The sequence below is a fragment of the Lampris incognitus genome, chromosome 9 (genome assembly GCF_029633865.1).
Source record: "Lampris incognitus isolate fLamInc1 chromosome 9, fLamInc1.hap2, whole genome shotgun sequence".
NCBI classification, from domain to species: Eukaryota; Metazoa; Chordata; class Actinopteri; order Lampriformes; family Lampridae; genus Lampris; species Lampris incognitus.
The window spans coordinates 8,793,317-8,817,249 of record NC_079219.1 but is presented as its reverse complement, the minus strand read 5'-3'; the positions used below and the strand labels follow the sequence as shown (position 1 = coordinate 8,817,249).

The 23,933-nt window shown below is 47.5% G+C and overlaps 2 protein-coding genes across 3 annotated transcripts in view; one reads left to right on the top strand and one right to left on the bottom strand.

The window, feature by feature from the left end:
- Positions 1 to 9,846, top strand: part of ddr1 (discoidin domain receptor tyrosine kinase 1) — a 43,913-nt gene extending 34,067 nt beyond the window's left edge. Inside the window, exons 11-20 of the mRNA XM_056285635.1 lie at positions 679 to 732; positions 1,968 to 2,134; positions 3,148 to 3,355; positions 4,889 to 5,008; positions 5,413 to 5,714; positions 5,796 to 5,923; positions 6,132 to 6,329; positions 6,442 to 6,709; positions 7,623 to 7,772; positions 8,740 to 9,846. Of these exons, the coding sequence (XP_056141610.1) occupies positions 679 to 732; positions 1,968 to 2,134; positions 3,148 to 3,355; positions 4,889 to 5,008; positions 5,413 to 5,714; positions 5,796 to 5,923; positions 6,132 to 6,329; positions 6,442 to 6,709; positions 7,623 to 7,772; positions 8,740 to 8,880 (1,736 nt within the window). The 3' untranslated portion in view covers positions 8,881 to 9,846. The remainder of the gene's footprint in view (positions 1 to 678; positions 733 to 1,967; positions 2,135 to 3,147; positions 3,356 to 4,888; positions 5,009 to 5,412; positions 5,715 to 5,795; positions 5,924 to 6,131; positions 6,330 to 6,441; positions 6,710 to 7,622; positions 7,773 to 8,739) is intronic.
- Positions 9,847 to 11,387: 1,541 nt separating this feature from the next.
- Positions 11,388 to 21,965, bottom strand: flot1b (flotillin 1b). 2 transcript variants are annotated; one of them, XM_056285611.1, is made up of 13 exons: positions 21,821 to 21,965; positions 19,658 to 19,719; positions 19,030 to 19,105; positions 18,627 to 18,717; positions 17,718 to 17,861; positions 17,434 to 17,553; positions 16,721 to 16,816; positions 16,084 to 16,236; positions 15,529 to 15,710; positions 15,214 to 15,259; positions 14,448 to 14,585; positions 13,350 to 13,514; positions 11,388 to 13,266 (listed from the first exon to the last, which is right to left on the bottom strand). In XM_056285611.1, the coding sequence occupies exons 2-13, from the start codon at positions 19,698 to 19,700 to the stop codon at positions 13,237 to 13,239; spliced, it is 1,284 nt and encodes a 427-aa protein (XP_056141586.1). In that variant the 5' UTR covers positions 19,701 to 19,719; positions 21,821 to 21,965; the 3' UTR covers positions 11,388 to 13,236. The 2 variants fall into 2 exon arrangements, with proteins under 2 accessions (XP_056141586.1, XP_056141585.1); XM_056285610.1 differs by lacking the exon at positions 21,821 to 21,965 and adding an exon at positions 21,410 to 21,627.
- Positions 21,966 to 23,933: the final 1,968 nt, after the last annotated feature.

The window sequence follows — 23,933 nt, the reverse complement described above, 5'->3', positions numbered from 1 at the left end:
TCTTCCTCCTACTTTATCCCCCCCCCCATACTGTCTGCCAACAAATCTGGCCTCTCTTATCCACCATGTCTCTCTCATCCTCCCTTCTTTCCTCCCCTTGCTTACACCCCTCATGCCACTAATTCCCCTTATCCCTGTTTCATTGACTCTCATCACCTCTCTACTCCTCTCTCTCTCTCCCTCGCTCTCCCATCAAATTATGATGAGTGCAAGCATGTCAGCAGTGTGTCTAAGTCTTGTGTCTAAAGTAGTGCCAAAGGAGGCCCATGTCTGACCAGCCTCCCCTGTATCACGCGCTTCCAAATCCCTTGGCCTCTGGCCAACATTCACTCACATGGGTCTGAACCCAAGTTGCTGCAGGATTCTTATCCTGGGGATTTCACTGTACGAACAAGGGCAAGACAGAATTGGCTGAAAATCAAGGCCCAACATCATTCGTCTTATCATCACCATTCATACAAAGTCAAGATGTTTTCTCAATCCGGCTTTATCACGTGAGGAAGTGAATGAAATGTGATGTAAAAAGTATAGGGATTGCCAATTTGAAGTATGAAAAACTGCTCAGGACAGGAACTTCACGGTTCATGGCTCCTTTCATTCGCCCTCTTCTGTGTCACCATCACTTCTTTTCTCATTCATTCATCCCTCTCCTTACCCTCCACCCCCCCGTCCCTCCAGAACCCCCCACCACCAACTTCATGATGGACCTCACTGGTAACAACACACTGTCAGGTGAGAGAGCAAAGAGGTGGGGGGGGGGGTACCAGGACAAGGGGGGAGGAGAGCTCAACCTGATTTGGCCCCTCTCTCGTACCATAAACTATACCACTACTCACTCACTCACTGGAGAGCATGGATGTCTATTTGAAGGAGGGGTGATAAGGGGCAGGTTCTGGCGTTTGGGGTTGGTCCCAACGGGTTTGGCGATACAGCCATAGGAAAAACACTCCTAACACTCCTATAGCGCACAGGATTTATGTGCAATAACAACTTGGCTTCCTGTGGTCGTACAAACTGCATGTTTTTCAGCTCCGTCCTACACAAATGGACAATAACAAGGTTTTAGAAAGCTGGAAATGGTTTATTGTTGTGTGTATGGTGCTTTGTCCCTCTCATTGGCTGCGGTCGACGGGCTTTGTTTGGGTTTATTTAGTACCCGCATGCTGTTGGACGGAGAGAACGCAAGAGAGATGGGGAGTAAATTTTAAAAAATGTCTCAGTTGTGACAAGATGTGTAAACTGCTGTCTGGCTACGCATGTTGTAGCTGGACGTGTTGTGCATATGCATGTGTGACTGCATGAGTACGCCGTACAAATGTCCATCTCTGTCCAGTTTACAGACCTTTTCATGACAAACTTGCCAGCACTTATTCTAGCGAGAGGGGGTTTTATGAATTTTTTCATGGGCAAAGTTTACACTGAACTATGCCGAGTAGACCCTTTTATCCCGTCCCCCCTCAGACAAATTAAACAGCACATTTGACCTTCAGAGGGGGGGAAATAGTTCTGGTCGCCATATTAATCGGCATCATCCAGGACTGTTGGAAGGCAAAACAACAGTGTTCACATTCTGTTCTCAACGCTGTGGGGCTTTTTTTGGGGGGGGGGGACCCTGTGACAGGGGCATGCACGCTGGGTGCGTGTTCGTGCAGACAATGCCACATCGGACGTGCAGCCAGCCTGACGAAACGATGTGGCTGCAGCCCCGAGTAGTTTGTGACCAGGCAGACAGGGCTTGCACATACTGACCCAGTGAAATAACCTGTCCTCACAAGGACACTTTGTTCACGTAGACACGGGCTGAGTCGCACAAGATGCACGCACACAGCAGCACATCAGCCCCCCCCCCCTCCAACAAAAAAAACCCAACTGTTAAAATGTGTCACGTGATCACTCAGTTGTTGATAGGACTCACAACCCCCATATGACATCAACCTCATGTGTCTCATCAAATGTGCATCCTCCAGGGCCCAGCTTTGCCGCAATGACTCCGAGGGCTGGAGTTCCCGTAACCAAGGATGACAGCAGCAACACCGCCATTCTGATCGGCTGCTTGGTGGGCATTATACTCCTGCTGTTGGCTGTCATAGTGGTCATTCTGTGGCGGCAGTACTGGAAAAAGATACTGGGCAAGGTGAGAGTCGAAAGGGGTGTACTTTTGTGTTGCCTTTGCTGCGTAAGTGTCAAAGTACCTGTTTCCCGTAGCATGTCGGCAAGGCTCAGCGTTTTCGGTTTTTATTTTTCAAAGCCATCCAGCACGCCGAATTTCGCCACAGGAGGACACTGTTGCGTAACCTCACACGAACAGGAACAACTTGTGGAAACATAAAATCCGGGGAAAATCAGTTTAAAAATCTGGGTATTTTTCGGTGAAAATCAGTAGAAACTGAAAACGCTGAGCCTCGCATGTGGGTTTGATGGGAGGTGTACGGTGCTGCTGAAGTTCAAACGCCGTGGATGAGTTCGCCAGCTGGTCATGAGGACAGCAGCTCAAACAAGACGAGAGCCTTAAAGTTGACAAGATGTTGCCCCGGTTTCCCGTCACTGTGTCGTAGAGATGTCTCTCAATTCATTCTTAATATTTATGTAATATGGGACGTCCGGGTGGCGTGGCGATCTATTCCGTTGCCTTGCCAACATGGGGATCGCCGGTTCGAATCCCCGCGTTACCTCCGGCTTGGTTGGGCGTCCCTACAGACACAATTGGCCGTGTCTGTGGGTGGGAAGCCGGATGTGGGTATGTGTCCTGGTCACCGCACTAGCGCCTCCTCTGGTCGGTCGAGACACCTGTTTGGGGGGAAGGGGAACTTGGGGGAATAGCGTGATCCTCCCACGCGCTACGTCCCCCTGGCGAAACTCCTTACTGTCAGGTGAAAAGAAGCGCCTGGCGACTCCACATGTATTGGAGGAGGTATGCGGTAGTCTGCAGCCCCTCCCCAGACCGGCAGAGTGGGTGGAGCAGCGACCGGGATGGCTCGGAAGAGTGGGGTAATTGGCTGGGTACAATTAGGGAGGGGGATAAATAAATAAATATGTAATGTAAAATCTACGTCACAAAACCAGACAAAAGACCTCACACAGTCACACATTAACTCATTTGAAATGTTTGTATTCACATCACCTTCTCCCCGCTTGTCCCCTAACCAGGCCCAGGGTAGTCTGTCCAGTGATGAGCTGCGCGTCCACCTGTCCGTCCCCTCAGACAACGTGGTCATCAACAACACGCACAGCTACTCCAGCCGCTACCAGCGCATACATACCTTCCCTGATGACCGCGACCGAGACAGGGAAGGGGAGGGGGAGTACCAGGAGCCCAGCGCCCTGCTACGACCAAGGGACCAACGGGACAGCACCGGTAGGACGGACACACCTTTGCACTCATGCATATGCACATCGTGTAGCCATTCTAACAGAAAACGTCCGTGCGGGGCATCCGAGTGGCGCGGCGGTCTGTTCCGATGCCTACCAACACGGGATCGCCGGTTCGAATCCCCGCGTTACCTCCGGCTTGGTCGGGCGTCCCTACGGACACAATTTGCCGTGTCTGCGGATGTGTGTCCTGGTCGCTGCACTAGCGCCTCCTCGGGTCGGTCGAGAAACCTGTTTGCGGGGGGGGGGGGAACTGGGGGGAATAGCGCGATCCTCCCACGCGCTACGTCCCCCCGGCGAAACTCCTCACCGTCAGGTGAAAAGAAGCGGCTGGCGACTCCACGTGTATCGGAGGAGGCATGTGGTAGTCTGCCACCCGGGACAGCTCGGAAGAGTGGGGTAATTGGCCGGGTACAACTGGGGAGAAAAAGGGGGGGGGGGGGGCGATATATTGTACGACCTCCTTCTGGGTGTCGCTCAAGCCGACGTCTGGTTGCATGAGAGTAACATATAACAGCCCCCCTCGCGGAATGTTCTACGCTAATCAGTCACTCATGTTGCGAGGAGATGAAAGGGTCGATGGACCCCGGAGTCAGCCACAGACAAGAAACGGGACTGGCCGACAATGTGTCGTGCGAGGATGCGAGTCTCATTATGTAAAGGACACGACATTCCTAAAGGACTGTTGCGGCTTGTCCCCCCCCGTTGTGTAAAGAATAGGAAACTCCTAAGGGACGGCGGCGGTTTGTCCCCCCATTGTTTTCTTTGCGTCTTCGTGTCAGCGATTTTGCAACTCGTGCGTATGTTTACCATATCGGTAAGCTCGCTCCCACACAGGGAGGAGAGCAGCGGGGGAAGAGATATAGCATGCATTCTTTTTTTTGGGGGGGGGGGGGGCATGGCATAGCTTGTGTGATGAACAACGTATTTCCAAACACCGAACATAACAAAATCACACGGCTGCACCGTGGAAGAGTGCCCCCGGTGAGATGCACGGCGTAGAGGGGAGGGGGGGGGCACAAAAGACCTATTGTTCCCAGAAAGGGCAAAGGAAAAGAAAAGAGGGAAGCGGGGGGTTGGGGGTGTGGGGGGGGGGGGTAAAGGATTTGTGAAGTTGCGCTGCGCTTCAGGAGGTTGGCATGGCGTTTTTACTAGGCGCCTGTGTGAGTTTGAAATAGCAAGTGGAGCAACCGAAAACATTATTTCATCCATTGTGTTTCTTGTTGTGTTTGGTCCCGGCCTGATTTTGTTAACCTTGCCTGTTCTTTTGCTGTGCTGTTGCGTTCCGAGCTCCATGTGTTAATGCAACCCCTCATTTTCACCCCCCCCACCCCCCACCCCCCCCCCCCATATCATGGATATGCTAACAGTGTCTCGCTAATGGTTGTGTTGTGTCCTGTTGCGACGTGTGTGTCTGTTATTTTGTGTTGCCTTGGATGCTGTACTCCATGCCCTGGTCCTGTGTGTGTGTGTGTGTGTGTGTGTGTGTGTGTGTGTGTGTGTGTGTGTGCCCTCCCAGCCTTGCTGTTAAACAATCCAGCCTATCACCTGCTCCTGTCAGATCAGAGACAAGGCTCGCGGCCCCTAGCCGTCGCCAGCACCTCTCACGCTCAGGAAAAGAGCCTCAATGTGCCCCAGGGTAAGAGACCCTTAGACTGGGGGGGAACACACTCAGCAGGGGCCCCTGCTTTCTCAGGGCCCGGGCGATGCTATTACCTGCAGTCTTTGCTCACATCGTACAGCCACAGCAAGGTGTCGTGGGTTCTCGTGATAGGGCAGTGTGTTCTGCATGTGTTTGACCTTTACCCTCCCGTCACTCATTTGTTTACTCACTCTCACCCACTCACCACTGACTATACTGCATGCCTCGGTCGAAAATGTTGAATCACTTGACAGCAGGTTTGTCTCACAAGGGGGGTGAATAGTCGCCAGGCAGGCTTAGATGGGGACGGGGTATTCTGTTTGCACTGCGTTCCCTCGTTCAAACTAACCCCTCACCTGCCCCCCCCCCCACCCACCTTGTCTCTCCCTCCCCCTCTCTAGCGTGTGGCTTGGACAGAGATCTGGAGAAAGGTTTCATCCCTACCCAGGAGGAGCCTCCTCCCTACCCCGGCTCTCCCCCCTACCCGTCTCTGTCTCCCCCCGTGTCCCCTCCCCTGCCCCCCAGCGTCCCCCACTACGCGGAGGCGGACATCGTGAGCCTGCAGGGCGTCAGCGGTAACAACACCTACGCCGTGCCCGCCTTGACCTCGTCGAGTCCCGGGGCAGACGCCTCCCCGCTACCGGAGCTGCCTCGCCAGTGTCTCATCTTCAAGGAGAAACTAGGAGAGGGACAGTTTGGGGAGGTAAGAGATATACAGGTGAAGGCTGTGTTTGTGTGTGTGTGTGTGTGTGTGTGTGTTAAAAGCGTCTCTGTACTTTGAAAGGTGCACCTGTGTGAAATCGAGAGCCCCCAGGACCTGCCCAACCTGGAATTCCCCTTCAATGTGAGGAAAGGTCGCCCTCTGCTGGTAGCTGTGAAGATACTGCGCCCTGATGCGTCTAAAAATGCCAGGTCTGTAGCACCAGTACTGAGACGAACTCTGGCTTCTGAAGAGCTTCACTAATGTCTCTGCTTCCAAGGCCTTTTTTCTTGCCACTGTGTCCGCCTGTGGTCCCAACACTTCTTTGCTTCCCATGTCACGGATCTGAAATATTTCTCATTCCTGCTTTTGTTTTGCTCTCTCTCTCTCTCTCTCTCTCTCTTTTTTTCTTTCTTTCAGGAACGACTTCTTGAAGGAAGTGAAGATCCTGTCTCGGCTGAAGGACCCGAACATCATCCAGTTGCTGGGTGTGTGTGTGAGCAGTGACCCTCTGTGTATGGTCACCGAGTACATGGAATGCGGGGACCTCAATCAGTACCTGTCCCACCGAATGCTGCTGGACAAGACCGGGCCCTCGCACAACACACAGACTATCAGGTAACCTACACAGTGAGCTTACAAACACACACACACACACACAGTCAAGGTTTCCAGTTAGTTACTCTTTTCTGTGTTTTTTTTTTTTTTTTACCCTCTCTCTCCCACCTAGTTACCCAGCTCTCATCTCCATGGCCAGCCAGATTGCATCAGGAATGAAGTTCCTGTCCTCCTTGAACTTTGTCCACCGGGACCTGGCCACCCGTAACTGCCTGGTGGGCGGGGAGAGGGGTGAGAGCGGAGGGGACCGGGGTGGGGAGCGTCCCATCAAGATAGCCGACTTCGGCATGAGCAGGAACCTATACGCTGGCGACTACTACAGGATCCAGGGCAGGGCCGTGCTGCCCATTCGCTGGATGGCGTGGGAGTGTATACTGATGGTGAGAGAGAGGGGGGCGGAGCCTGTGTTTGTGTCTGTTTGTGTAAGAGGCTGTGGCTGAAAACAAGTCCATCAGAGTGAGTCTCTCTCTCTCTCTCTGTCTCTTTATCACCTCGCTTTCTCGCCTTGGTTACTCTGTTTTCTTTTCCACCTTCTCGCCTGCTGTCTTCAACTCATCCTTTAGGAGTTCCTGTCCCCTTGCATTCAGGAGTTGGTACCTCCTTGAATTGCCTGTCTACTCAGCAATATGCCGTGTGTTGGAAAGAGAGACTGTGAAAGACAGTCAGTTGTTGATCAGGACAAGTGAGAAGTTTAGAAAGAAACTAGTCGACTTTCCATGCCGCTTTTGCCAAAAACCTCTCCTTTTACCATGATAAGGTGGCAGTAATGGTTGTGATGACAACGATGTCTCTTTTTTTGGGACCCCCCCCCCCCCCTTTTTCTCTCCAATTGTACTTGGCCAATTACCCCACTCTTCCGAGCCATCCCGGTCACTGCTCCACCCCCCTCTGCCGATCCGGGGAAGGCTGCAGACTACCACATGCCTCCTCCGATACATGTGGAGTCGCCACACCTGCTTCTTTTCACCTGACAGTGAGGAGTTTCACCAGGGGGACGTAGCACGTGGGAGGATCACGCTACTCCCCCTAGTTCCCCCTCCCCCCTGAACAGGCGCCCCGACCGACCACAGGAGGCGCTAGTGCAGCGACCAGGACACATACCCACATCCGGCTTCCCCCCCGCAGACACGGCCAATTGTGTCTGTAGGGATGCCGGACCAAGCTTGGGGGAAATAAGGGGGTTCGAACCGGCGATCCCCGTGTTGGTAGGCAACGGAATTGACCACTGTGCCACCCGGACGCCCCAACAGTGATGACTGTGATGATGAAGGTGATGTGTTGGTGTTTCCTCAGGGGAAGTTCACCACAGCCAGTGACGTGTGGGCATTCGGGGTGACCCTGTGGGAGATGTTGAGTGTGTGTCAGGAGCAGCCCTACTCCAACCTCACAGATGAACAGGTCATCGACAACGCCGGCGAGTTCTTCAGGGACCACGGCAGACAGGTACACACACACACACACACACACACACACACACGCACTCATACTCAATATCTGGTTTTACACCAAACACATTTTTTTAGCCGTACATCTGTTGCAACAGAAATGCTTTTCATTGAATCAAAGTCTGTGCAGGTGGGCCTCTCAGTTCCTTATTTAAGTTTCAAGTACATTTTCTTTGTGCATTTGCATGTAATGTGGCACTTATTGCCTTTTATTATTTTTTTACTGTGTTCTGTACAGTGTCCTTGAGTGCTCTGAAAGGTGCCCACAAATAAAATGTATTTTTATTATTATTATTATTACACAGGCTGTCAAACTACTGATATATAAATTTCTCTCATTCATATATAAAAACAAAAAGAAGAAAGGAAAAAAAAATCAACTTGTACAAACTACAACACAAAACAGGCGGCTTAAACCAAATCCATCCATCCATTACCCAAGCCGCTTATCCCAATCAGGGTCGCGGGGATGCTGGAGTCTATCCCAGCAGTCATTAGGCGGCAGGCGGGGAGACGCCCTGGACAGGCCGCCAGGCCATCACAGGGCCGACACATTTACACCTAGGGACAATTTAGTACGACATGTCTTTGGACTGTGGGAGGAAACCGTAGCCCCCGGAGGAAACCCACGCATACACGGGGAGAACATGCAAACTCCACACAGAGGATGACCCGGGACGACCCTCAAGGTTGGACTACCCTGGGGTTCGAACCCAGGACCTTCTTGCTGTGAGGCAACCGCGCTAACCACTGCGCCACCGTGCCGCCCGTTAAACCAGATATTTATCCTAAAGAGTCTGCGTGCTGATGTTTGCGTGTTGTGCGTAAGTGGTTTGTATTAGCTGATGCACTTCTTAAGCAGCGCAGCCTATGTGGCCCCGGTGTTAGATGGTATTAAAAAAAACAAACCCTTATATATGATCCTGTCAACCTCTCTCTCTCCTTCCCACCTCTTCCCTTTGCAGGTGTATCTGAGCAGACCCGCTGTGTGTCCCCAGGGTCTCTACGAGCTCATGTTGAACTGCTGGAACCGAGACTGCAAGCTCCGCCCGTCCTTCGCCCACATCCACTCCTTCCTCACCGAGGACGCTATGAACATGGTGTAGAAGCGAGCGCGTGCGAGCGCGAGAGGGAGGGTGGGGAACCGGAGATAGAGACCGAGAGAGGCCACAAAGAGGGGGGACGTCTCCTGCCCCCTCATGTCCTTGCCACAGTGGGGAGGAGGCTGAATGAGCGAGGTGTAGTGGAGGTGCGCAGCGGAGGAAGGGGAGAAAGGGTTGTATATTTTGTATTTCCTGGGTAGACAGGGCTAAGACACCGCTGGTTCGGTATTCATTTCCACCACAGACCCCCCCCCCCCCCCCAATCCATTCCCCACCCTGGGAGAAAAAAAATCAAACCCTACTTTTACTCTTTACATAGATACTAGTCCACGCTACATATCACAATGAATGTAATGCAATATGTTGGTGGTGGGTGCAGCCTGCATAAGGATCCTAATACTGTCGTCTCTCGCGTACTATTACTTCACATACACAAGATATAGGACAGTTTGTTCGACTAATGCAAAGTGCTGTAGCGTTAACGGTAGAGGAGGTAGCTGAAAAAAAGTTCAGTGAAAAAATCATAGGACCATGCTAGCTAGCACTATGATCGCTGTAGCAGAATAATAGTTTTTACGGTTACATGAATTTGCTACTAATCTTTTCAAATACAACTAACAGGGTAACGGGTGAAGGTGTAGAAAAGTGCGCTGTAGACATTTCTGATGCCGAACACGGCAAACAAAACTCTGCAGAACACACTTTATCTCTTAGTAGACACTGCACAGATAAGGTTTGATGTCTTAGTATTTACAGTATGTGTTCCCTGCGCGGGCCGTCGGCGGACCCCTGCGAGTACACTCGGCTCCAGGCCCGACGGCCCGGTAGTATCGAGTCTCACAACCACGGCAGCCATACAAACACAAAATGATGCTGCCCTGCTAGAAGTCTGTCTCCATCCTCAGAGATGGCGGATCTAGTTTTCTAAAACCATACCGGTAAGATCATCTCCCCTTTTTAAAAGCGCTCCCTGCGTTGAGCCTTAAGTCCCCCCCGAGCTGATCCGCATCCACAGCTGTGATTGTGTTGTTACGGTGGACTAATGTGGAACGATGTGGACCAGCTATCAGCAGGACACCCCCCCCCCCCCGTTCCATGAGGGGATCACTGGAAAAATGTTCTCTCGGTCGATTCCCGGTGCGGCTGGGAATCGGCTGTGGTGTGACGGCCATTTTGATCCAGATTACTCGCCGCACATCATCTCGGGAGTCTCTACCCCCGTTCTTCTCTTCGCTGAACTCTTTTTGTACCCCCCCCCCCAACTTTGAGCCACAGACAACGTGTCAAGAGGAAAACGAGGAACCGGAGAGGGAGATGTGCTGCCAATGAGATCCAACCAGCCAACTGGAACGGCTTCCTGGAACAGAGGTACAATACTGCCACCTACAGGGCAGAGGGAGGGACGCGTCCAGACGTGTGTGAGCGTTGGCAAAGCTGTATCTGGCTGTGACCTGGACTTGGGAGGATACAGTAGATATAAAATTCCACTACCAGCTGCACTTTAAATCCTGTATTCTCAGCCTTAACGCAGTTCGTCACGAGAGAGCCGATATGAGGTATGTCGACGACCACGTGTTTACTCGTGGTCAAACCTCGGCCAAGGGAGAGAAGGACGCACAGCCAAGTACGCGTGTGCCGGCTCAACATCACGCCAGCAAGGCATCACCGAGTCAATAGATGTAAAGAATTATTATTATACCGCCACGGTAGAATGTCATCTCCCATTATATGAAACCATATCTTGTGAAACTTTCAAGTTCGAGGCCAAAAATGTGCCCCCCCCCCCCCGTCTTTTACGCGCGTTAACTCACGCCGCTCATCTAACAATCTTGTCTCCGCTCATCCAAACCAACCATACTGTATTTGAAAAGAAGCAGTTTTCCTTACAATCATGGCATTGCTCGAATTACACGAATGCTGGGAGTCCTGAATTTAGTGTGAATAACAACGCAGACCTCCGAATTCTCCTGTCTAGTACATAAGCTGACTGCGGTAGAGCGGCTCTACCTGACTGACTGTACAGATCTGTAGACCAGCCGAGTCTGAGATGAACCAGTAACCCATGTTTACCGGCGGGACGAGTGTGAGCGCTTGTGCCATTTGGATAAGATGGTATGAGCCTCTCGATTGACTGTTTTTGATACACTGTAATTCAACACGTATTTTTATATATATAAATATATATATATATACTGTATGTACTTAAGACACTCCTTGATGTCTGTGATTTTTTTTTTTTTGTCCTTTGTGTCTTTGAAACGGATCCTAATAGTGTGTACATATTTTTAAGGACATAATTGTCATTTCCTGCGCTAATATATATGGAAAAACTCTGTTATATTTGGGGTCTTGTTTCTTTGTAGAGAGCTTGCTGCCTTGATGCTGTTGTAATTGTGTCGTCTATTTTTGTAGATGTTTTAATAAAGTTAACCTTTTCAAGTAACTCGAGGGGCGCCGCATGTTGTGTGGAGCGGGACTCCTGTGGGAAACGACTGGACACAAACACGTGGTTCCAGTGTTAAAGGTTAGAATTTATTGTTGACATACACTTACATTTTTTTGTACAACATTCACACTGGTGGTTAATCGCTACATAATAAAATTGGCAACCACGGCAGCAAATAAAGAAACTTGCTTAGAAAACCCAAGTGGTTCCTCACAGGGAAACGGGGGGAAAAAAAAAGGGGCAAGCGGTTTGAACGGTTTTGGCTTTGGTCTGGAGCCACGGACAAAGACGGTCCCCGAACGGTCTGGAGTCGGACCGTATTCCCCAGGATGCAAAATGAGCCGTGATATTCGATATGGCATTCGGATGAGGCCTCGGCATAACCTGGGGCGTCCATCCTTTGTAACCAGCTTGGATGCTGTCAGAACTTATTCAGGCACTTGTTGGTGACAACACGCAAAGTTGTGAGGCAACTGGCGAACTTTGGACTTGGTAGTTACAGAAAAGGAAGAAGTGCCCCTGAGGTCCCGGTCGGAAGTGCTCGGCTGTCGATTAATAAATCTCTATTAATAAATCCTCATCTACAAAGGTTTAATATGAACCAAACTGTACTGTCGACATGTGATAGGTGTCACAGTGCCATCGAAAATCGGGACAGTAAAAAAAAAAAGAAAACTGGAATTGCGTCCAGTAGAGATGAGTGACTTCCTCATACTGTTACACTCTATATTACGCCTCACACATGGCTTCAAACTCGCTAGTGAGGTTGTTGGGTAACTGATTCTCATACACACACACACGACTGACCTAGATAATGCAGACTTCGGAGACCGCAGCAGAGTCTACAACCATCATTTTCGCCTACCCGCTAAAAACGTTCTCCTTTTCACCGAGGAGGAAAACCTCCCTTTGCCCACCACTCACTTCCTTCCCCGTCAGACCTGAACATACAGAGCCACACTTTTCACTCGCAGGGCCAAACGGTGGCCTCAGTTAATCTTACAGGTACTGGTTAGCTTAGGCAGTTAGATATCAAGGGAATGGATGTGGGGAAAAAAATTCAAGCACCACCCAACACCTACATAGTCTACCTACATCTATACTGTAGTATTGGGGAAAAAAAGCAAATTAGATAGACTCTACCACATGAACTACTAACACCGACAGAAATTTGCAGGGCATTTAAGAATTAAAAAGATAAAACATGTCCACAGCAATGATATGCCCACACTTGAAATTATGGGGGACTATTGGCCCCGACACATTTCAGCAGTTTCATGTACAGTTAGGAGGCGCTGAAACCAACATCTAAGTCGAACATGACTAAAACCCTAACAGATATTCAACATAAAGTCCTGTGACAGCAACAAGTTGTATGACAGCATATGTGGACCCGGCCCTTCAGCGGGGGCAAATGAAGTTGATTGCAGGTAGAAAATAAACACTGATACGACAGTGGAAATCTAATACAAAAATCGACAGAAATAGGGACTGTCTTAACTACTTGCGGCCAAAGTGACCGGATGTCTTTGTCTCCTTTATCCGACTTGTCAGATATTGACATGCTCTCCCGATCAGAGCACTCAGATCAACATGGGGTCAGGAATGTGTTTGGTAAAAGAGAAACCAGAAGAAACGGTATAAAAGTGATCTAGTTTTTTTTTTAAAAATAACTTGGAGGGGGCTTATTAAATAAAGCTCAAGACAAAAAAAGAGTCCCTGGCAGATAGAGGAGACAATGAGCTGGGAGCCACTTACAGCCACTGGGACACAAAGTGGAAACATGCATGCAAACATCCATTGGTATTATAGTCTTGAGTCGGTATAGAGATTTCAGGCACTGAGGGGGAGAAATGCAGCTCAGGGTCTGTGGATTATAGAGACCTCTTCTCGTCACTCCTACCTTTCTCTTCTTAACGCACTCGGCTGGACTTTCCACTAACCTGTCGAGTCAGAGAGGTGAAATTGTTAAGCGTTTGCCAGTAAACAATGACCCAAGTCGTTTGTCTTCGTCTCTCGTTCGTACCTGTGAGATGTCAACCCCGGTGAGTTTCTCCAAGGTGGAGGGCAGCCTGGCCATGATGTCCAGCACCTCTCCGGTCAGTTTGGCCGCACCCACCTCTGAGCCACCGCTGGACACCATGGTGATCTTCTGGGCTTTCGACAGGGGCTTGCTGATCTCCTCCGCCACCTACAGGCAGGAGGAACATGGCCGTTATGCACCAAGCAACCACGGTGGAGATGGCTTATCAAGGGCACAAGCAATTACAACATGTGATTTATAAATCTGACAACTCAAGTGGCTGTCCCATTTACCTTTTATCTGTGTTTCTGAGAATGACCAGACCCAGAGTTCCCAGATCTGCACAATAACAGCTAAAATAACCCAAATTAATTTGCAGGATGCCATGTGTTTAATCACTAGCTTTAACGACCCTGGAAACCCATTTTTTGCCAGTTTTTTTCCATCCATCTAAGATAAACTTCTTGCTAGTTTTCACCTACAGGAAGTGCTGTAAGGACATTAAATCTTTCAACACTAAAATGCCAATTTTGTTAAATACCATCTTTGAATATACATTGTGGAGGGTAAAATTGTTATCCAGCAGTTATACACATTTAAATCTGCTGTCCTAACCTCCACCATCCATCCACCAATCCACCGTTTAGACTGCCTGGTAAAAGTGACCCAATTCCTGGTTTTTTTGTTCACATGCGAGGCTGATTGGATATGTATTATGACAATGTAATCAAGAAAAAAAGCACACCGAGTTTTCATATCTGATTTTGATCATATTCATATGTAGAAATAAATCAGATAGGAATCTGACATCTGCCAACGCGACATGTTACCACACAGATTGGATTTTTCAGGTCACTACGAATCGAGCATCATTCAAAATGCGACACTCCTACACTCTTGCATTCTGAATGATGTGGTGCACATGTGCTGGTGTTTACTTTAGCATCAGTGCACAATCTCTCGTGCAAACCTAAGAGTTATGGCGTAAGCACAGGAATGGATATGGGTCACTTTAAAGTAAAAATAAAATAAAATCAGAACTTGACATTAAGACCTGCGGCATAAACGTAGCCTTAGAGTGGCTCTGAGTTCCAGACTGACCAGAGGCAGCTTTTCCAGAAGCATGTCCACCATGGCTCCCTCTTGGTATTGCTTGAAGGCGTCTGCCTTTTTGGCCATCTGCTCAGCCTCAGCACGACCCTTAGCCTCCAAGGCAAAAGCCTCGGCCTCACCCTTAATCTGCACAAACAGACAGATACACACATGTGCATAACAGGAGCACACAGAAACACATTTAGAATACAGAGGAGAGCCTACAATGAAAACATGTAGAGGAACACATGCAGAGACAGAGGCGAAACAGAATGGCGCAAATACTGTAGGATAGCGTGCTACTGTTAAATCTGCAGGAAGAGAAAGAAGAGGTATTTGCTGAGACAGTTAGCCTCCAACCCATGGAAAGGAGGACCACTTTACAACCCACAACACTGAACACAAGAAACGCCAAGACAAAATCATGGCGGAGTGAATTAAACTAAAGCCTGGCTGCTTTGAGACAGGAAAGTACCATTTAAATGGTCAAGTGAATCAGAATCAACTTTATTGGCCAAGTGTGCCTATGCACACGAAGAATTTTACTCTGGTACACAGCAGCTTCTAGCACTTGCAGAGTGACAAAGCAGGAAGGGAGGCACGATACTGGGCAGATGAGACAGGTGATACAGGGAGATATTAACTGAGCTGGAGCCGAAGGTGAGATGAACAAGAGAGGAAGTGGGGTGAACAAGTGAGAGGAGAGGTTGACAGGAATTAATTGAATTTAGAGAGTAAGGAGGAGAAAGGCAAAGAAAGGAAGGGCAGGACTCACTTTAATGGACTCTGCTTCAGCCTCAGCCTCCATGATGAGCTGCAGACTGCCAATGGAGGAGAGAGGTGGAGCTGAATTATAAACCTGAGCACATTTAACATCCTATGACTCCCCTTTCTCCTTCAGGGCCAGTTTCCATAGCTTTGATATGTTTTTTTTTAAAAACAAATAAATGCAAAAGAATGTAAAAACGCTGATCAAGGTAAGCATTTACTAAATGGGTATAACACCATCTGGCAAAACAAAAGATTAGAAAATCTCTTCGCTGCATGTTGGCTATAAAAGCCAGCAGCAGCATCATCATTCAGTACCTACCGCTGGGCCTCAGCCAGTTTCTCCAGGCGGTATCTCTCGGCCTCGGCAGGCTTCTTGATCTTGGCCTCCAGCTCCTTCTCCCTGCGGGAGATCTCCTGCTCCTGAAGCATGATCTGCTGCGAACGCTCGACCACCTGTACCTGCATCTTCTCCTCCTCGATGCGCTGTTTGGTCTTGGCCACCTGCAAAGACAGAGAGAGGGAGAACCAAAAGCTACGACCAAAAGCTACTGTTACAAAAACGTTGAAGATCATAAATGTTCATCAGTACTCCGTTGTTATCTGTTTATACTCTGGAGTAATCTGTAATCTAACAATCCCAATGGGAAACAGGGACGGACATTAACTTTTTTCATCCCCTGAACAAAGTAGTTGGACTTCAAAAAAGAGAAGAAGCCTGATACTGTTTTTCAGAATGAAACAAGAGCCTCCAGTTGATGGGCAACTATCCACCATAGTTGCTGATACAGTAGGCCGACAGATCAGCCCAAGCCAAATTTTACCAGCATGGCAAAAAGTCAAGATAGCACAATATGAAGGGACCAGAAGACAGTACCTGAAGCTGATAAGCCATCTCTGACTCAGCCTTCTTGCTGTTGACCTCAACATCGTACGCTGCCTTCTTCAGCTCGTAGTCTCTCTGGGCCTTGGCCATCTCAATCTCATTCTTATATTGGGCTGACACCTTCTCCTGCATGGCATGGGCCTCCTACACAAAGGCGACAGTAGACCGTAAGAAGACTAAAAGTGAGATTAAGTAACAATACAAGTTCATAGATTTCTAGGCTCATAAAAAGGGTGAAGCTTAAAGTTGATGCTCATTCTCAGCCAGAGAAGGAATTTAAAATGTTTTTTTCTGATGCATGGTTTCAAAAAGGCATTTTTTCCCATTATATATCTTAAATGTTGTATATGTATATTCTGTGTACATTTCGTTTATTCTGTGTATACTTCTATTTATCTGTTCTTATATAAAGCGCATTAAATCTTTAAATGTAAATGTGCTATACAAATAAAATGTATTGAGTGAACGACTGACTGATTGATTGACTGATTACTTGAAGGGAATATGGAAAGGTCTCAATGGGCATGAAAAAATATAAATGAAAAAGAGATGTCAGGGATATACCTTTTCTCTTTCTCTGTTGGGACAGTGAGGAGGATATTAAAAAAAGGGGGATTAATTATTTTACCCTTATAACAGCATCACGTTTATATTGAGCCTCTCCAATCCTGGCATCCTTCTGGACCTGGGCTGTTCTAGCTTTACCAAGGGAGTGAAGGTAGTCCTGGAAGAGGTCAAGAGAGAAGGGGGGAGAGAGAGATGCAGAGAGAGAAATACGGGGGGGGGGGGGAGTTATTAGCAACGCGACATATACATCCACGGGGAAAGGACGGATGCACGTGGCTGCCACAGAACCACTTAGGACTAATTCGCTGTCATTCTGGGGATATTGATGTTCATGGAGGGAAGCTCAGTGGAGTCAGAAAGCACCAGTGAGTCAGTGATGATCACTGTAGTGCATTACAAAAACAGATAAACGTTCAAAAGGATAGTCACAGACATAAACTGACTTATTCCTATAGCCTGTTTGCTACAGTATTTTGATGCTCTAGCCCAGCGGTGGCTAACCATGTGCCATGAGGAGCCATGTGTATGCAGGTTTTCATTCAAACCCGACTCCACACGAGGTGATTTCACTGATACAATCTTCCTCTTTGGTTGAAGGGTTGCTAATCAGTGAAATCACCTGGTGTGGAGTCCGGCTGGAATGAAAACCAACCTGTATACACATGGCTCTCCGTGGCACATGGTTAGCCACCCCTGATCTAGCCATAAGGCTTTTCTTGTTTACAGATCATGGCATATTGCAGATTAAAAATTTGACAGTTTGAACCAGCGTACCTGATCGTCGTGAACGTCTTTGAGGGTGTAGCTGACAACACCGATGCCCATGTTGACCAGGTCAGAGGAGGCCACCTTGAACACCTGCTCAGAGAACTTCTTACGATCCTGGTAGATCTCCTACAAACAAAGGGCGATACATTCAAAATAGTGCAGCACAATACATGTGCATTCAACGACAACAGAAATTACTGAGCATGGCTGGCCGGTATTTCAACAGGACCACGTGATGTAATATGAGAATGTATTTTCTTTTGTGCGTGCGATTGTGTGTGCATACCAACCTCCACAGTCAAATGGGCAATGATGGCTCTCTGGTGTCCTTCAAGTGTCTCCAGGGCAATCTGGGCAATCTCACCCTCAGACTTGCCCATGAACATCTGACATGCAGTGGCCAACATCTCCTTGTTCTGGCCCTGAATCTTCACCTGAAGGTGAAAGGGGAAGAAAAAGTACACTGGTGATATTGAGAGGAAAATTAATTTAATACATCAAGATAACTGAGGGACAATGCAGGGTTTCAGTGAATATGGAACTACCTATAATTGGTAACGTATTCTTTGTGAAAGTCTACTGATCTCCTGAAGCCCAACCATTTCATGACACCAACGGTGGAGTGGAGGAAGGAATAGACCAAGTGCATACTCTGTGCTGGTCCGCTGCACTACCAGATTGCCACATTTTCCAAATTTTTACAGGGAGGACAAAGCGCAAGGTCAGCCTCAAAACAGCAACCCCGAAGCTGCAGGGGATTTAGTGTCTTGGCTCAAGGACACTTCAGTAAAAGCAGATGTTTGCTCTTCATGGGAACATGACCACAAAGGACCCAACAATCTTGAATTTCTTCACTAATTTACTAGACATCTGGACCCGACGTAGCAAGGTTTATGTCATGTCAATCATAAAGGCCATTTCTAATAGTAGCTAGGTCAATTATGCTTCCATAATATTTCTATTTAATCTGATGGAAAATATAATCTACACAAATATTTATTTTCATCAGCTATCAAAAGATAGTGTTGATTATTATTCTTATCACTGTTGTTAAATCAGGCTTTTTCTTACTAATATTTTGTACGTCAACATAGTAACTTTCTACTGTGTTCACCAGAAATAGCTTATCTGAAGTTGATACAAATGGTGGCCATGTGGGAGTTGTGTGATATTTGGGCTACCCTCTCCTCACTTGGTACCTGTGCAATGCCGGTGACAGAGATAGGGACACCGTGACGGGTGTAGACTTTGTCACTCTTCACATTTAGAGTCAGGGTGTTCAGGGTGATTCTGAGAAGGACATAAGTAAAGGAAGGTATGGGGAAAGGGTGAGATATAGTAGTAAACAGTGAGAAAAGAGAAGAGGGAAGAATGATGGGTAGAAGACAGTGAGACAGTGAGAGTCAACCGCCATGACAAATGTAAGTCGGGGTTGCAAATGACCAACAGCCCAAGAATAAATAACATCACTTCTTAATTCCGAGGTTTATACAGAACTTGGTAAATCATTTATGTATGTCAGGGCAGGAAACCTGTGAGACATGTAACAGGGAACCAACAAAATGAAAGAGAACAAGAAGAATGAGAATGGAAAAAACCTACCTCTGAATCTGTTGAATGCAAGGGACGACAAACACTCGTCCTCCTGCAATCATAAGAGGGGGGGAGCGGCCAAAGCCTGGGGGGAGGAAGTAAGGGAGAATGTGGAACAAGAAGAATCAATTACAAGCAGAAACATAAACAATAGCTTCACATACACATCACTATAAATGTTATACTACAGGTAGTGGGTAGACAAGAACCAATCATTCTACCTCAAAAACCACATTCCATAAATTTGAGCAATGTTAACCATTCAGTCACTATTGTAAAATACATCTGAGGTAGTTTAGGCCAGGTCTACAGATTAGGCCAGGCTGGAAAAGTCCTAGTGTTCTACCATTTGTGACATTATTGGTTGTTAAGTATTATCTTATCACAAGATCCGGATCATTAAATCCCTCATAGGACACCATTTTACCTTTACATGGTACACAACACTCTTCTGGTACCTTCAGGATACACAATTTCTCATCAGTGAGATAATAGTGTGTACTAGTACTATTAAGTGTCACATGACAGACTGACTCAAGAGAGTATACCGTAACATTGTGCTTTCTGTTCAACTGCACAACCTTAAATGATGGGCAAAAGTAAACAAGTCAACCCTTTTTGTATTCAAATAACTTACCCGACACAACCATGGCTTCATTTGGACCACAAGTATAGAACATGTTGTCTTCTTCCTTTGAGCTGTAAACGGATTCAGAGGTTTGTCAGTTTGTCAACTTTAATGAAGCTATCTTAAACCAAGAAAGCAGTGCATCCATTGTAACATTACTGGACTGCAAATTTGGATGTAAAAAATAATGTCCAGTTGGAAAATAAACCAAGTAAAGTCCATTTCATTGGTCAATATCACAAATTTGCCTCAAGGGGCTTGCTTAAATGAGTTTTACAACAATGAGTTTAACCACAACGAGTTTTACATTTAAAGGCCAAATGAGAATTTTTATTCGGTAATACGGAGCACTTTCTCCACATTTGCTCATAACTAGAAACTAGAAAACAAAAAATGTTTGGGCCCAGCATCTGCAAAGACACAACAACCAACAACACGATGCACAACTCAACGGAAGAGGAAGTGAAGAGGACAAGAAGGTCGGTTGTGAGGGTCTGCTGAAGATTTCATGGCATCATGCTACATTTTTAAAAGCTATCGCTCAGTTAGATATAAATATTTATACATTACATACGTATTATGCATAGGCTCTGAGCCATTTGTTCAGTATGTGTTGAAGGATCTTTTCAGTATGTTTATGTGTGTATATCAGTAGTAGTAGTAGTAATAGTGTAACGGGTTATTTTCTTGCCTGGTGCGGGATTCGATACGGCGTATACTGCACCACAAGGCGACATCACTAACCGCTCGGGCAGTGGTTCTCAACCTTTTTGGGGTCCTGGACCCCCTGCGTATTTTTGATCTACCCTGAGGACCCCTCCACCTGTTCTTGGGGGAGGGGGGTTGCAATTTGATAGAAACAGTAGAAACTGCATTTTAAATTGCATTATAGCATTTATTCACTCTTTGGGGCAAAAATAAGAGCTTTCAGTTGTAACTTAGATATAGTTAACAAAACAGAATTCTTATGCAGTAACTTTCAGATATATGTAACAAAACAGAATATGTATTCAGTAACTTTCAGATATATGTAACAAAACAGAATATGTATTCAGTAACTTTCAGATATATGTAACAAAACAGAATATGTATTCAGTAACTTTCAGATATATGTAACAACAGGATTTTTATGCAGTAACTTTTAACAATGCAAACGGGAGCGAGATCTCTTATTAAAATGCAATAAATTACACTTGTGAAACAGATGTAATTAGAGAAAAGGGTCCTGTTACCCTTTATAGTTTAGGTAGATAAAGGTCTCAGTCACATTTGAGTAAAACAATCCTATTTCTATAAATGTCATAGGAGCTTTTTTTAAAGATATTTTATTTTCACGGACCCCTTGCAATTACACCACGGACCACTAGGGGTCCGCGGACCCCCGGTTGAGAAACACTGGGCTAAAGGGTCAGACCCGATAACGGGTCTTATCAGTAGTTTGCAGTAGTATATCTACGCAATAGAGGATTAAACTGACACGTGTGTATGTCAATCATCCAAATCGGAGACTTAATTAGGAAGCAGGCTGGAATTCACATGTGCACAATGCCAAAGCAATCTGTGGTGGCAGAAAAAGAAAAGAAAAAGACCTTGATTGTGACAAATACACCAGCAATATTACATGGCATCGTCCTTCACACCAAATAAACGCACGACGCCCTGAAATGAATCAACTATTCGTAATCGCACCGCCACGACCGTGCAAGCAGTGGGCTCGATAATAACAACCCCATATTAGCCTGACGCTTAAGAACGACCCACCTCAGAGTAACGCTCTCCATCTCTGCGTAAATCGATCGGTGAAATTGATGATCGGCGTGACGTCATCGTTCGACCCACTTCGACGGGGGAAGCGTATTCCGACTTGCCCAACGCTGGGCAGCGGATGGGCGAGGCCCCCACGACCCGTCCTCTTACAACGGCACCGCGGAGGGAGCCGCGGCTGCTCCCCGAACGGAGGGGGGGGGGGGGGACAACCTCATCGGGTTACAACGGCGAACTACTCACCGACATGCTAGCTGCGCCGCGCCGCGCCGCGCCGCTAAAGTTAACGCCACTGACGGTTGACGTCATTTCCCGGCGTCGCCTACGTTGCTGCCCGCAGCGTCGGGACGGGGGGCGACACTACGGACCCGCGTAACGCGGCGTTGGCCCGGTGAAAGCAACTCTTACCGATGTCGTCAAACGTGCGAAGAAGCGCTCCTAAAGTGGTTCCGGTCGTTTCGGGCAGGTTTCGGACGGGATTCTTCGCTCTCTCTCGAAACAGGCCGACTTCGCTAATATGGGAGACTCGCTCGCTCTCGCCGTCCAAGGGGGAGAAGAGAGCCTGTCGGAAGCAGGGCGGGGCGTCACGACCACGCCCGTTTCCGTGAAACGAAATATACACGTGCTGCCACCTGCTGGTGGACATGAGCACCTGCTGCTGCTGCTGCTGCTGCAGCGTCCTCGTCTCACGAAAGGCTGGAATAGAATATAACAGAACAGAACAGAACAGAACAGAACAGAATAGAATAGAATATAACAGAACAGAATAGAGCAGAATCACTTTATTTTTCAAAGGGAACTTCTTAAAGAGTTGCCAGTTTGGGTAAAAATAAAAAATAAAAGTATTCTGATTCTGATCGAATCAAACAAAATATGCTAATAAATTATGTACACTTATACTAATAAATTATAAATACAATTATGAATACTGTATGTGCCCTGTCATGGCCTGGCGGCCTCTCCAGGGTGTCTCCCCCGCCTGCCGCCCAATGACTGCTGGAGTAGGCTCCAGCCTCCCTGAGAGCAGGATAAGTGGTTTGGACAATGGATGGATGGATGTGAATTGTGATCATACCAATAAATTATCCCAACATACGCTTATACTTTTATGCTAATGTGTTATACTAATATACTATATTGCTGCTATACTAATGCAAATGTACTACACTAATAATAATATACTCACACTGCCAGGGATGGGCAACAGGATCCAGAAAGGGCCGGTGTGGGTGCAGGTCTTTGTTCCAACCAAGCAGTTACACACCCGAGTCTACAAATCAAGGTCCTCAGCCAAGACTGTTGGTTGCCAAATAGAATCAGGTGTGTAACTGTTTGGTTGGAACAAAGACCCGCACCCACCCCGGCCGGCCCTTTCTGGATCATGTTGCTCATCCCTAAACTGATTTAGTGACACCATAACAAAATAAGAAAGCACATTTGAAATGTTACGTAACACAATAACCGAATAAGCCGTCAAGAGCACCGAGAGGGTGAGCATCCGCGGCTTTATAGACGACGAGTTTTTTTTATGTAACGTTCTCTGCACTTGCTTCGAGCGTCACATTTAGATCAGAGATGCGCACAGAAACCCAGGGTGCATCCGCCCGTCTCCCTGTCCGGGATGTGACCGCCGGGCTACGGTGATGCTGATGCGGTGTGACAGAACGCCTGAGCGACAGTTGGCCACCAGATAATCCAGTTTTGCTGATGCTGCCTTCATGACTATGTGACCGTGTTGGCCTTTTACCCATTTGCCGTCATCGCTTCACGTACAAAGTGAAGCGTTTGCTGTTGCTTATATGTTGTAATTTGAGATAAGTTGCTTGGCACAATTGGATCTTTTTTGTTTTTTTTTGTTTTAACAGTACAGCATTGCTCTCATTCTGTACATAGTCCCCCCCCCCCCGTGACAGACGATAGATAACATTTGAACAAGTGCAGAAAAGTCAGCACTTTAGTTGGCTGTTCTTTTACTGCGAGTTATAATATTTTCAAAACAAGAGCTACCGCTCTCTGCTACGCTAGAGCGGCAGTACTTCCTCCGTTTCAGCTCTTTTGTTATCCCTCAGCCTCTTGCACGCCGTCCTCCTTGCTGGGGGTGACTGGGCCTTCTGTCTTCTCTGCCGCGGCGTTGGTGGCCGTGCTGGGAGTGCCACCTCCGCCGGCTGCAGAAGGAGACCTGTGAAGACAGATGTGCACGGCCTCGGAGCGGAAATTACAACCGGGCCTCAACATTTTCAGCAAATGTGCTCTGGGTTTTTACACTTGAATTTGTTTTGCCTGCGCGATACGAGAAAACATCCACGAATTACGGCGATTTGACCGAGAATGTGTTTCGTATCCAGTCATGTTTCAGTGGTTATGTGCTCAGCATGATAGCCAGAGCCTTGTATAGTGGACGTGTTTCTTGAAAGATTGGAATACACTTCCCATAAACAAATGTGTGTGTGTGTGTGTGGTGGTGGTGGTGGTGGTGGGGGGGGGACACACCGAGGAGCCTTGGAACATTGAAGCTCCTACA

What these genes read in the sequence shown, in the direction of transcription:
- flot1b (XM_056285610.1), bottom strand. Translation starts at nt 21,429, where the DNA reads ATGGAGAGCGTTACTCTGAG. An exon ending in TGAAGCCATGGTTGTGTCGG is followed by an intron (nt 19,106 to 19,657) that starts GTAAGTTATTTG and finishes TCCTCCCCCCAG; the next exon opens with GCTTTGGCCGCTCCCCCCCT. An exon ending in CTGTCACCGGCATTGCACAG is followed by an intron (nt 17,862 to 18,626) that starts GTACCAAGTGAG and finishes TTTCACCTTCAG; the next exon opens with GTGAAGATTCAGGGCCAGAA.